This window comes from Rattus norvegicus, chromosome 11 (assembly GCF_021556685.1).
Source record: "Rattus norvegicus strain SHRSP/BbbUtx chromosome 11, alternate assembly SHRSP_T2T, whole genome shotgun sequence".
Taxonomy (NCBI): domain Eukaryota; kingdom Metazoa; phylum Chordata; class Mammalia; order Rodentia; family Muridae; genus Rattus; species Rattus norvegicus.
Window position 1 is genome coordinate 44587701 of NC_141544.1, and position 12860 is coordinate 44600560.

The following is a 12860-nucleotide window of genomic DNA, read 5'->3' on the forward strand; positions in this document are numbered from 1 at the left end:
TTCAGCAAGAGCAACAAGAGCTCTTAAACATAGCACTTTCTTATATATAATAAATAAATAAATCTTTAAAGGGGGGCTGGAGAGATGGCTCAGCGGTTAGGAGCACCGACTGCTCTTCCAGAGGTACTGAGTTCAAATCCCAGCAACCACATGGTGGCTCACCACCATCTGTAATGGGACCTGATGTCCTCTTCTGATGTCTGAGGACAGCGATAGTGTACGCATATATAATAAACAAATCTTTTTTTTTTTTTCCAGAGCTGGGGACCGAACCCAGGGCCTTGTGTTTCCTAGGTAAGCGCTCTACCACTGAGCTAAATCCCCAGCCCCAATAAACAAATCTTTAAAAACAAACCTAACATGTTTACCACTGAGCATCCATCTCCACAGCCCGTCCCTCAGCTCACTCAGTCATTCTCACGAGCCAGACAAGCCTCAAGTGGAACCCAGCTCTCTCTCAGAGTCCTGACGGCCCACACGAGTGACCATGCCAAAAGTGAAGGTTCTTTGGTGGGACTGGGTCCTCAAACTGCAGCATCTCTGCTATCTCCAGGTAGACAGCACCAGAATTAAAGAGACTTCAATAGGAACAGAGTGCGCCCGGTGTGTCCACTGTAGAAATGATTGCTATGGGGAGAAATCCGGCGATTCTGAGGTCACCTTAGGAGTGACTCACATTGAGTCACAGAAGAAATGCACTGTTTGTTTTTTCTTTCACTTTTATTTACCTAGTACTATTCCTCTAATTTTGCTGATTATGAAATTAGGTACAGAATAGAAGTAGTTGCTAAGGGGCTGGAGAGATGGCTCAGCAGTTAAGAGCACCCGACTGCTCTTCCAGAGGTCATGAGTTCAATTCCCAGCAACCACATGGTGGCTCACAACCATCTGTAAAGAGATCTGATGCCCTCTTCTGGTGTATCTGAAGACAGCTACAGTGTACTTATATATAATAAATAAAATAAATCTTTAAAAAAAAATAAATAAAAAAAAAGAAGTAGTTGCTAAAGGCCTCATAGGTAAAAAGGTGACTGTCTGACCTAAAGTATACCTATCTGTTCTTATGTTCATCGACACACATTTTACTTGTGTGGCTTTTCAGGAGGCAGTATCTTCTACCAAAAGATTTTATTAAATTTTATTAAAATGTTATTCATAGGACATAATCCAAACTCTTGTGAGAGAATTGCAAATCTGAGACCAGCTGCGGGTACACAGTGAGCCTCGTCTTGGGAGAGAGAAAGGTAATAAAAACAGGGCACATATGCAACTTCTAATCACACATGCATGTGCACACACATGTGCATATACATATCATGTAGTCCTTCAAAAAACATTAAGGGCAATAAAACTATTTTTAGGAATCTAAAAGTATTTTTTTAAGATTTATTTTTATAATGTATGTATGTATGTATGTATGTATGTATGTATGTATGTGTCTGTGTGTATGTGTGCACTCAAGTGCCATAGGAGACCAGAAGAGGGCGAGATGCTCTTTGTTGCTGGGGTGACAGGAATCTGGAGGCTGCTGAGTGTGGGGGATATGATCTGAAACCCAATCCTCAGGATAGAACAGCAAGTACTGGACCCCAAAGGTTCTAACTAACTGGTAAGTGTTCTTGCTTTTATATTAGATGGTAAATACTTATTATGTTAGAAAGACTAAACAAATAAAATATGAATCAACGGTAGATGCATGAGCACTAAGAATAGTTGTTAGTTTTGGTCATTAATAAAAGGACAGACTTAAAAAGGTATGCCCAGTTTTGAATGAATGAAATTATTTCTAAGTTTGGTAGAGTTCCTTGAGAGCTGAAAGCAGATGAGGCTGCGGAGATGAGTCAGTGCTAACACGTACTCGTCCCAAGCCTGATGATTGAGTTCCATCCCTGGAGAGAACTGACTTCTACAAGTGTCCTCTAACCTCTACACATGCACCCTGCATGCTCACCATACCCTATCTACAACAAACCAATCTACCAACGCACCAACTAACCAACCAACCAACCCACCCACCAACTCACCAACCAACCCCAACCAACCAACTCACCAACCAACCAACCCACCAACCAACTAACAACCAACTCACCAACCAACCCCAACCAACCAACCAACCAACCAACTCACCAACAACCAACTCACCAACAACCAACTCACCAACCAACCCCAACCAACCAACTAACCAACCAACCAACCCACCCACCAACTCACCAACCAACCCCAACCAACCAACTCACCAACCAACCAACCCACCAACCAACTAACAACCAACTCACCAACCAACCCCAACCAACCAACCAACCAACCAACTCACCAACAACCAACTCACCAACAACCAACTCACCAACCAACCCCAACCAACCAACTCACCAACCAACCCCAACCAACCAACCAACCAACCAACCAACCAACATCCAACTCACCAACCAACCCACCAACCAACCATCAACCAACTCACCACCAACCAACTCACCAACCAACCCCAACCAACCAACTCACCAACCAACCAACCCACCAACCAACTAACAACCAACTCACCAACCAACCCCAACCAACCAACCAACCAACTCACCAACAACCAACTCACCAACAACCAACTCACCAACCAACCAACTAACCAACCAACCAACCCACCCACCAACTCACCAACCAACCCCAACCAACCAACTCACCAACCAACTCACCAACCAACCAACCCACCAACCAACTCACCAACCAACCCCAACCAACCAACCAACCAACTCACCAACAACCAACTCACCAACAACCAACTCACCAACCAACCCCAACCAACCAACTAACCAACCAACCAACCCACCCACCAACTCACCAACCAACCCCAACCAACCAACTCACCAACCAACCAACCCACCAACCAACTAACAACCAACTCACCAACCAACCCCAACCAACCAACCAACCAACTCACCAACAACCAACTCACCAACAACCAACTCACCAACCAACCCCAACCAACCAACTCACCAACCAACCCCAACCAACCAACCAACCAACCAACCAACATCCAACTCACCAACCAACCCACCAACCAACCACCAACCAACTCACCACCAACCAACTCACCAACCAACCCCAACCAACCAACTCACCAACCAACCAACCCACCAACCAACTAACAACCAACTCACCAACCAACCCCAACCAACCAACCAACTCACCAACAACCAACTCACCAACAACCAACTCACCAACAACCAACTCACCAACCAACCCCAACCAACCAACTCACCAACCAACCCCAACCAACCAACCAACCAAACCAAACAACCAACATCCAACTCACCAACCAACCCACCAACCAACCACCAACCAACTCACCAACCAACCAACCCCAACCAACCAACCAATCAATCACCAACCAACCCACCAACCAACTAACCCCAACCAACCAACCCACCAACTCACCTACCTACCCACCAACCAACCCACCCACCCACCCATCGACCAACTAAACAACAACCAACTCACCAACCAACCCACCAAACAACAAACCAACCAAACAACCAACTACCAACCAACCAACCAACCAACCAACCAACCAACAACCAACTCACCAACCAACAAGTAAATATTTAAAGGCGTCAGAAGCAGAACATAGCTAGGCTAGCTGGGAGGATCCCACGGTTTTGAACAGTTTACTGATCTTGTGAAACAGTCCTCATATCTGGGAGGTCATATGGAACCTCATTCTTGGGTTTGGTAAGAGAACAAAACTGACTTGAACTCAGTGACTGAATGCTGAGTCTCATTGCAGAGTCTCCAGGCTAAGGACAATAGCTCCAGTTCACTCTGAGATTTCCCAGTGCAGTCTCATGAAACGTACTCACCCTCTGCCCATAAAATGCTGGAGCTGAAACACAGCATTTTCTAGGTGAATCTCATCATTGTGCACAGTGAGTGTGGCCAGGACTCTCACCTAGAGGTCATAACTTTGGTGGTCATTTGTTAATTTTCTAAAGATTTTTTTTAAAGATTTATTTATTTACTTAATGTATATAAGCACACTGTAGCTGTCTTCAGACACACCCAACCTCATTACAGATGGTTGTGAGCCACCATGTGGTTGCTGGGAATTGAACTCAGGACCTTGAGAAGAACAGTCGGTGCTCTTAACTGCTGAGCCATCTCTCCACCCCTAAAGATTTTTTATATGTATGTGTGCATGAGTCTGTGCCTGCAGGCCATATGTGTGCAAGTCTATGGAAGCCAGAGAGGGTGTCAATTCCCCTGAAGCTGAAGATAGTTGTGAGCTGCCAGATGTGGGTGCTGGGAACTGAACTCAGGTCCTCTGGAAGAGGCCAGTGTTCTTCACCATTGAGTCACCTCTCTCGCCTCAGTGGTGGTCATTCTTACAGGACTTAGCCTGTTCTGAAATAGGCCCTCACTTTGCAGCCCAGGCCTTGAGCTCTAGTTCCTGTGTCTCTGGCCTGCTGCTAGGAATGTAGCCGTGTTCTACCACAGCTGGCTTACAGAGCCCCAAGGAAATGTCGGGTCCTGGCTCCTTCCCTCCTCAGACTCTGCCACTGTTTACTCCATAGACACCAGACACTTCTGGACTATAATCTATCTTCTGACTTATCAATAAAAGCAGGAAAGAAACATCACTTGGAACTTAAACTTCATAGCTAGGCTCCAGACGTCACTGTACTTTTCCTTCTGATCTCTAACTCGGTGCTGAAGATGTGGACAACAGCAGAGCATTTGCCTGGCATGTGTGAGGCCTCTGGGCTCCATCTCCAGCACCTTAAACACTCACCCTGCCTCCGGGGCTTTGTTTTGTTGTTGTGTTAAGCCATTTGCTTGTATGTATGTGCTCACATGTATTGGGTGTACATATCCACGCACACACACATATAGTGGCCAGAGTTACATGTTGGCTGTCTTCCTCAACCATTCACAACCCTACTTTTTGAAATAAGATTTCTCATCAAACTTGGTGGCCCTGGCTGGCAAGCTCTGGGGACTCCTGCCCTGCTGTGCTCAGCTCTGAGGCTCTGGGTATGCAGCACTGCCCCTGGATTTCCCGTGGCTTCGGGAGTTCCTAAGTAGGTCCTCAGGGCCGTGCAGCAGGTTCTTCAGACCTGAGCCGCCTCTCCGGCTGCTGCGGTCTCCTCTTATGGCTTAGCTTCTACAGCAAGTGGGGGTCGCTGATCAGCCATAGTTCCTAAATGCTCCTTATCTCCTCCAAATGCATAGGAGAGGAAGTGTCTTTTCATTACTTTCAGAAAGTGCAGATGCATTTAGGAAATGCTCAAAATCTAATTTCTCATGAAAAATAAAACTAAATACTGATCAAAGTCTATTAGCAACGAAAATCAAATATAAGCATTTTACATTTTTTTCTGCCTCAGTTTTAACAAATACTGTCTGAATTTTATATATTTTTTGTTTTAGTTGGTAGCGAAGAGTTCAATGGTATAGTTCTTGATTAGCAGGCTGGAGGTCCTAAGTTCCATCCCACAACACACACACTCATACACACACACACACACACACACACACACACACACACACACACACTAACACACACATGGACTCATACACACAGACACACAAACACTAACACACACATACCAGACACACACACCCTACACATCCACACACCCACAGTAACACACATACACCATACACACACACTAACACACACACACCATACACACACACACACACACACACACAGATTAGCTAAGAGCAAGACATTCACAAATTCTGATATGAATATAATGTCACAGCCATGAACAATGTTAGTCAACCTCACGGGCCTACACAATGCTTAATAAACACTAGTTTGTAAATAATGAAACCCAGAAGTATTCACATGGCTAAGGAAAAGTTATGCTTTCAGTGGAATAGACTTATTCGGTTCCGAACGCCTGGACTGCCACATACCCAGGTAATGCTCCTGTACTCGGATAACTTCGCAGAGTCCGGGGTCTTCCGAATCCAAAGGCAAAATCCCTACAGATTGAAAAGAGAGTTTCAGGGGAAAGTTCCCTGAGTGAGCTCATTTCTGAGGAGATGTGTTCGTGTGAACTCTGTGCAGTGGAGTTGCTGTAAAGATGGCTGCTGTCCTGTAGCCGACCTGGAGGGTTGGGGCTCCGAGGCTCCTTTCCACAGTTTGGTTTCACAGGATGTGAGACTTAACAGGACCCCACTTTTCTGGAGGCTAGTCAAGTTCTAGCTCCGCTCTCTTACATAAAGAAACTTAGGCAACACAGAGTGTTACTGACTTCTTGGATAAAAAAGTAAAAGAATACAATCATCAGCTCTTCATGAAAATGCAAGTCAGGGGCCCGTAAGCCTGAAGACACTTCCCACACATCTGACCTTCGACGGCATTTCCCAAGGCCTCATCTATGAAGACAGTTGGGAAAGTGGGGTTCACACGTAGCTACGTGACTGCCTGGGACACAAGCACACAAGCAGGAGCAGATGCCCACCGCGTGCTCACAGTGGGTGAGGGTTTCAGAATGACAGATTGCTTCACACTAACTCTCAGTTTTACAGGAACAGCAGAGAGCAGAGGTCCCACGGCTCACTCCATCAACAATCTCCAAGCCTAGGCCTGTGATGTTGCCTAGAAATTTCAGTCTGACCCAGCAGTAGGGACAAGGTAAGGAAGCAGAGTGTGGAGGAAAAGATGTGCTCTGGCTGGGATTTGTCTGTGACTGCTGACAGCCCGAGGCGGGCAGGCTTGAAGTGCTCTGCTGAGGCCAAACTCAGTTTTCCTCAGTAGTGGATATTTGAGGGCAAGTTTCAAAAGCCAGGAAAATATTTTTATTTTTGGAATTCTAGGATTGAATGACTACACTCCCAGGCAAAGACAGCGTTTTTATCTGAAGTGAGGTCACAATGAGCATTACTATTTACACAGAAGAAAGATGGATGGCGACAGAGTAGTGAGGGCTTGGGGCCACAACTTACCGACGACTTCATCATCTGGCTGAAAGAACGATACCTTCTTGCCAACTGAAGAGCAGAAAATGGTGAGCATTAACATCAGAGGTTACTAAATGTAATTTTTACCTGTTTACTTTATTATGTGTAGGGGTGTTTTGGCCACTTGTATATCTGTGTGTGTGTGTGTGTGTGTGTGTGTGTGTGTGTGTGTGTGTGTGTGTGGGTTTGATTCCTGTGGAAGCCACAGAGGGCATTGGATTCGCTGATACGGGTGTTACAGATGTGAGCCACCATGTGGTTGTTGGGAATCAAACCTGGGTCCTCTGGAAGCAACCAGTGCTCTCAACTGCTGAGCCATCACTCTGGCTTCCTGAATTTAATTTTTATTTGACTATGAAAACAAATGAAAAGGCCAAAAATAGTGGTGACACCTGTAATACCAGCACTTAGGAGGTGGAGTCATGGTGCTCAAGAATTCAGGGTCATCTTTGGCTACATTTCAAATTAAAGTGCCAGCCTGGGCTACATGAGATCCTGTCCCCCAAACAAACAGCCAACTAAAAAAATTAATGAGATGAAGTAACTCGCAGGGTGGTAAATACCCACTCAATCGAAGGGCGAAGAATGTGTGGGGTGTTAGGTGGTGTAGGAGTTGTACAGAGTAGAACACTTCAAGTCTTGTTTCTCTAGAAAATCTGAAGGCCACAGGCATTGGCACTGTGGGGAAATATGGTCCTGTGCCACTGCCAATGTGGCTAACTTTCAGGAGACAGGTGAGAGAGAAAGAATTCCTTGTGTAGCTTCTATGGTTGCTCTCAACACTAACCCCCCAGCACACACCTTGTCCCGGGCACATCTGCCATCCTGAGTGGGGAAGTCTCAGCCACACAGGTAGAGTTCCAATGTCTCACATGACTTTGGCAGGTTAGGGAGATGGCTCAGCAGTTAAGAGCACTTGTTGTTCCGGTACCCACATGGTTGGTCACAATGTCTATAGCTTAAGTTTCAGGGGATCTGATGCCTTATCTGTTCTCTACAGGTGCACAATACACACATGCAGGCACATACTCATATATGTATTAAAACATATTTTTGTAAGTTCTAAAAATAACATCAAAAATTACTCTGACTTGGTAAGTATATTCTGATTGGTACCCAGAAAGTTTCTGGAACTTCCTTTTTTAAACTTCATTGATGCTATCATTATTGTTCGTGTACAAGAGTTGATGCCATGGCAAGTGTGTGAAGGTTGAGGACGATGTCTGCGAGGTGGGGAGGTGGCTCTTGCTTTGCAACCAGGGAATGGACTTGGGCTATCAGGCTGGTGTAGCAAAGTGCTTTCACGGCTGAGCATGCACACACATATGTACGTGCACACACACACACGCACACACACACACACATGCACACACACATGCACATACTCCTCTGCCAACAGTCAACTCATTTGAGTATTTTTATTCTAAGAGCTGTGAGATGAAATGAGGAGGAGTGTTGTTGAATACTTTGGGCTTCCTATAAGCCTTGTAATGTAGTATGCCTTATCGAATCTTATAGTATACCTTATAGTTGCCTTATACCTATAGCATGCCTTATAGTATATAGTATTATTCTTCTAGTCTACAGACAAGGAAACGGAAGTAAAGTTGATTCATCTTTTGGTAACAAGCTAGTAAGTGTTTAAGTCTGCATCCCCTCTTGCTTGCTTCCTCTGGGGGCCCATCCTGTGCTGTCACCTCCAGTCCTCCTGGCTTCTCAGGGATCACATGCTTGTTCTCCCAGGCTCCTGCCACACTTCTCTTACTCCACCATCCCTTAATCGCTGGTGTTCCAAACGGCTCCTCTCTGTTTCTACTGCCTCTGTAGCTCACCAACTCCATTTGTTCTGGTGTTCTGCCTACACATGGACAACTCTCAAATGGAATCCTTTCCTGAGCAGAGCTCTTGTCCTCCAGAATCCACCCAGGTAACTGCTTACCAGCGACTCCAAGCAAAAGGTCATCATTGCCCTCATGATCTCAGCAATGTGAGTGTGAGCTCACCTGCATATGCCATTCACAGGCCTCACACTTCCGCTCTACCCTGCTCATGACCTCCTGCTGATGCCCTTTCCTCACCACTGCTGCTTCTGTCAGTCCCTCAGCCCTCACCCTGTGTAGCTGATGGCTGTGTGACATGCTTTGTGCTGGTCTCTTAGCCTATCTGTCCTCTTCCTAGGGACAGCAATCTAGCAGCCTCATTTGTAATGCTCACCAAGAGTTTGGCTGGCTCTGCTCTACCCTCCTATTTGTGTCTTTCTGAGAGCATGTCTGTGTTCGTGTATTCTTTTGTTCTCCTATGTTTGAAGAATGATTTTCCTTCTTTTCTGCCAGCTCTAAGGACCGAACCCATGGCCTTGTGCATGCTAGACAAGCACTTTACCGCCAAGCTACACACTCAGCCCCCAGACATCATCCTTTCGGATAATGTTTACAAACAAATTCAACTTACTTTTATGAGTTAGCTTTAGACCAAAATGTAAATACCCATCAGCAACTGCACTTGCAGTGTGCTTTACCTCAAGCAAAGCAGTTTATCCTGGACATCCAAAGGTCAGAGTTGTTCTAATGAGAACTGACCAGTGAGGTGGTTTTGCTCACCCTAAAGTATTTTTAAAAGTAAATAATGATTTTAACACATGGAACAAGAACCCACGTATCTGAAATGATTTCTGAGTAGAGCTGGATCACTCAGGAAGAGGCATTCACGACCAGTGTTTGTCCACTCAGCTCACACGCGGAATCAATGCTAACTTGTGAAGAAGCCTACGGGGTGGACTGTATCCGAGGTTTACTTGTGATTTCAGTGATCTGCTCAGACTGTAGGGAACGTATAACTGGATGATCACTAAGTTCATTTGCTGCTCACTCAGCGCTTGCTTACCCACGCTACACACACACACACACACACACACACACACACACACACACACACACACACAAGATCAAAGCTCAAAGAGAGCTGCTCTGGGATTCAGTTGCCACATCACATGAGTCAAAATCTAAATTTTTATTCAAGTATAAAGTTCTTCAATAATAAACTAAATCCTAGTTTCAACTTTTAAAAATGACCTTTTAATAAGTTTATATTATAAAATGTATTGTTTTATGTGTTGGTGACTTTATTAGCTATTATTAAATTTCTTTCCTTTTTTTCTTTCTTCCTTTATTTATTTATTATATATAAGTACACTCTAGCTGTCTTCAGACACCAGAAGAAGACATCAGATCCCATTGCAGTTGGTTGTGAGCCACCATGTGGTTGCTGGGAATTGAACTCGGGAACTCTAGAAGAGCAGATAGTGCTCTTAACCACTGAGCTATCTCTCCAGCCCTTTTTCCCCCTTTTTTTTTCAGAGACAGGGTTTCTCTGTGTAGCCCTGGCCATCCCGGAGCTCTCTTGGAAGACAAGGTTGACCTCAAACTCATAGAGATCCTCCTGCCTCTGCCTCTAGTGAGTTGGGATTAAAGGCGTGTGCCACCAGTGCCGGCCTAAATCTCTTGTATACGGACAGTACGATAATACTCACCATCTAATACAATCCCAGCGACTTCTCTCCCAACAGGGAAGAATTCCTTTTCCATCTTCATCTCTGCCAGAAGCTGAATCATGATAGAATGCGTAAGCATTACTGTCAACAATAGTCTGCATTTACAGGGTAACCCACACTATAATCCGACACCTGCCATAACACCAGTGTGCTGGAGACAGAGGCAGCAGATCCTAAGTTGGAGGCTAGTCTGAGTTCTCATGGCTAGCCTGGGCTACCGAGTGGATCAAAAACCAAAACAACCACAAAACCAAACAATAAAAACTCATCTGTGACATATGAGAAAGTGGGGACAATTGGGGTTGGGGATTTAGGTCAGTGGTAGAGCACTTGCCTAGCAAGCGCAAGGCCCTGGGTTCGGTCCCCAGCTCCGGGGAGAGAAAGTGGGGACAACAAAAACTCAAGCCACAGAATAGCAAATATGATTCACTTTTGGAATGACAATAAATATAAAAACATTACAAAAAATGCCACAAAATGCCCTCCTCCGGAGTGGGAATGGTGAGCTGCTGAGGCTGGAGATGCAGAGGAGTCTCGGGCACCATCTTTCAGTCACCAGGGCATCCTTAACCACATTCTCTCTGTCGAGATGAAGTGAAATGTCGTCCCCACACAACCTCAGTTGGCCAAGCCCCATTTCCCTGTCACCCATTCAAGTAAGGTGAGGGGGAGCAGGCAGAGCAGGCTGCCTGGGACCTGTGGCTGGCCTCCTCACCCTCTAAGGATCACCTGCTTTGGGCCAGGGATATTGCTCAGAGGTAGCCTTGGCTAGCAGGCAGGAGTCCCTGAGCCCCACAGGGCCTGAGTTGCATAAGCATGCAATCCTTGCACCCCAAGGTGGGGTAGGGGTGTCAAGGCCAGTCTGGGATTTATGAGATTCTGTCTTGAAGAAGAAGAAGCCGCCACCATTGTTTTCCTCAGTTGGAGGTTAGGGCTTAGGGAAGGAGTGTTGGGTGCTCACAGGAAATGGTCACAAGATCATTCCAGACTTATGGTAAGTACAGCGGCTTGGGGTTTGTTTGCTTGTTTTTTTTTTTTTTTTTCTTTTTTTTTTCTTTTTTCTTTTTTTCGGAGCTGGGGACCGAACCCAGGGCCTGAACAACTGTGGTATTCCCTACCGCTGAGCTAAATCCCCAACCCCACTTGTTTTTTTAAAGACATTTATTTTTATTTTATGTGCATGAATGTTTTGCCTGCATGTATGTCTGTAAAAGCACTACCTGAGCGCCTGGTGCCTACAGAGGTCAGGGATGGGGTTGGACCTCTTGGAACTGAAGTCACAGATGGTTGTAAGCTGCTATGTGGGTGCTGGGAGTCAAACCTAGGTTCTCTACAAATACTATTGACTGCTAAGCCATCTCCAGCTCACCATAACTTTTCAATTAAAAATTAAACAAGGGCTGGGGATTTAGCTCAGTGGTAGAGCCCTTACCTAGGAAGCGCAAGGCCCTGGGTTCGGTCCCCAGCTCCGAAAAAAAGAAACAAAAAAAAAATTAAACAAACAAACAAACGAACAAACATAAAGAAGCCCTCCTGTGTGTATACTGACTTTCCAGTGGAACTTCATACTTTCCTTAGGACATCCATATGACTTTCTTATGGAAATACTGGGGAACCTCAACCTCTCTCTCTCTCTCTCTCTCTCTCTCTCTCTCTCTCTCTCTCTCTGTCTCTGTCTCTGTCTCTCTCTTGTATGTGGTATGTGTGTGGTGTATGGTGTACAGTGTGTGTGGTGTATATATATGTGATATGTGTGTAGTATATGTAGTGTTTATGAGTGGTATATGTGTGTATGATATGTATGTATGGCATGTATATGTATGGTACAGTTATTGTGTATGTAGTATGTGATGGTCTGTGTGTTATATGAGTATATGTGTGATATGTGTGTGTATATGTGTGTGTTGTGTTGTGTGCCTGTGTGTGGTGTGTATGTGTGGTATGTATACATATACATGTGTGTTGTATATACAGTATACAGTGTGTTATGTGCCTGTGTGTGGTGTGTTTATCTGGTATGTGGTTGGCGTGTGTGTTATATGTGTGTTGTGTGTTTGATATATGTATGTATGGTTTGTGTGTGTGTGGTATTTGTGTATGTAGTATGTGGTGGTGTATTATGTATGTATGTATACTGTGTGTGTATATATATGTGTGTGGTGTTGTATGTATAGTGTGTTGTGTGCCTGTGTGTGGTGTATATCTGGAATGTTTACGGTGTCTATGTGTGATTTGTTTGCATGTGGTCTGTGTGGTATTCCCTATATGTGTGTGGTGTCTGTATGTGCGTGGTGTGTGTGGGGTGTGTGAGAATGTGTATGTGTGTATTATATGTGCGTGCCTGTGTGTG

The 12860-nt window shown here is 45.1% G+C and overlaps 1 protein-coding gene across 8 annotated transcripts in view; it reads right to left on the bottom strand.

The window, feature by feature from the left end:
- The window catches only part of Cryzl1 (crystallin zeta like 1), a 44741-nt gene that overhangs the window by 13075 nt on the left and 18806 nt on the right, over nucleotides 1–12860 (bottom strand). For 3 of the 8 annotated variants that reach the window (XR_015632706.1, NM_001013044.1, XM_087575913.1), the window contains exons 4-6: nucleotides 10490–10562; nucleotides 6946–6990; nucleotides 5911–5979 (exon numbers count right to left, since the gene is read on the bottom strand). Coding sequence is in view for 5 of the 8 variants with exons in the window: in NM_001013044.1 (NP_001013062.1) it covers nucleotides 5911–5979; nucleotides 6946–6990; nucleotides 10490–10562 (187 nt within the window). In the remaining 3 variants the exon portion in view is untranslated. Of the gene's footprint in view, nucleotides 1–5910; nucleotides 5980–6945; nucleotides 6991–10489; nucleotides 10563–11942; nucleotides 11977–12860 lie in introns of all 8 variants that reach the window. The other 5 variants (XR_015632708.1, XM_087575914.1, XR_015632707.1 and 2 more) reach the window with 3 other exon arrangements.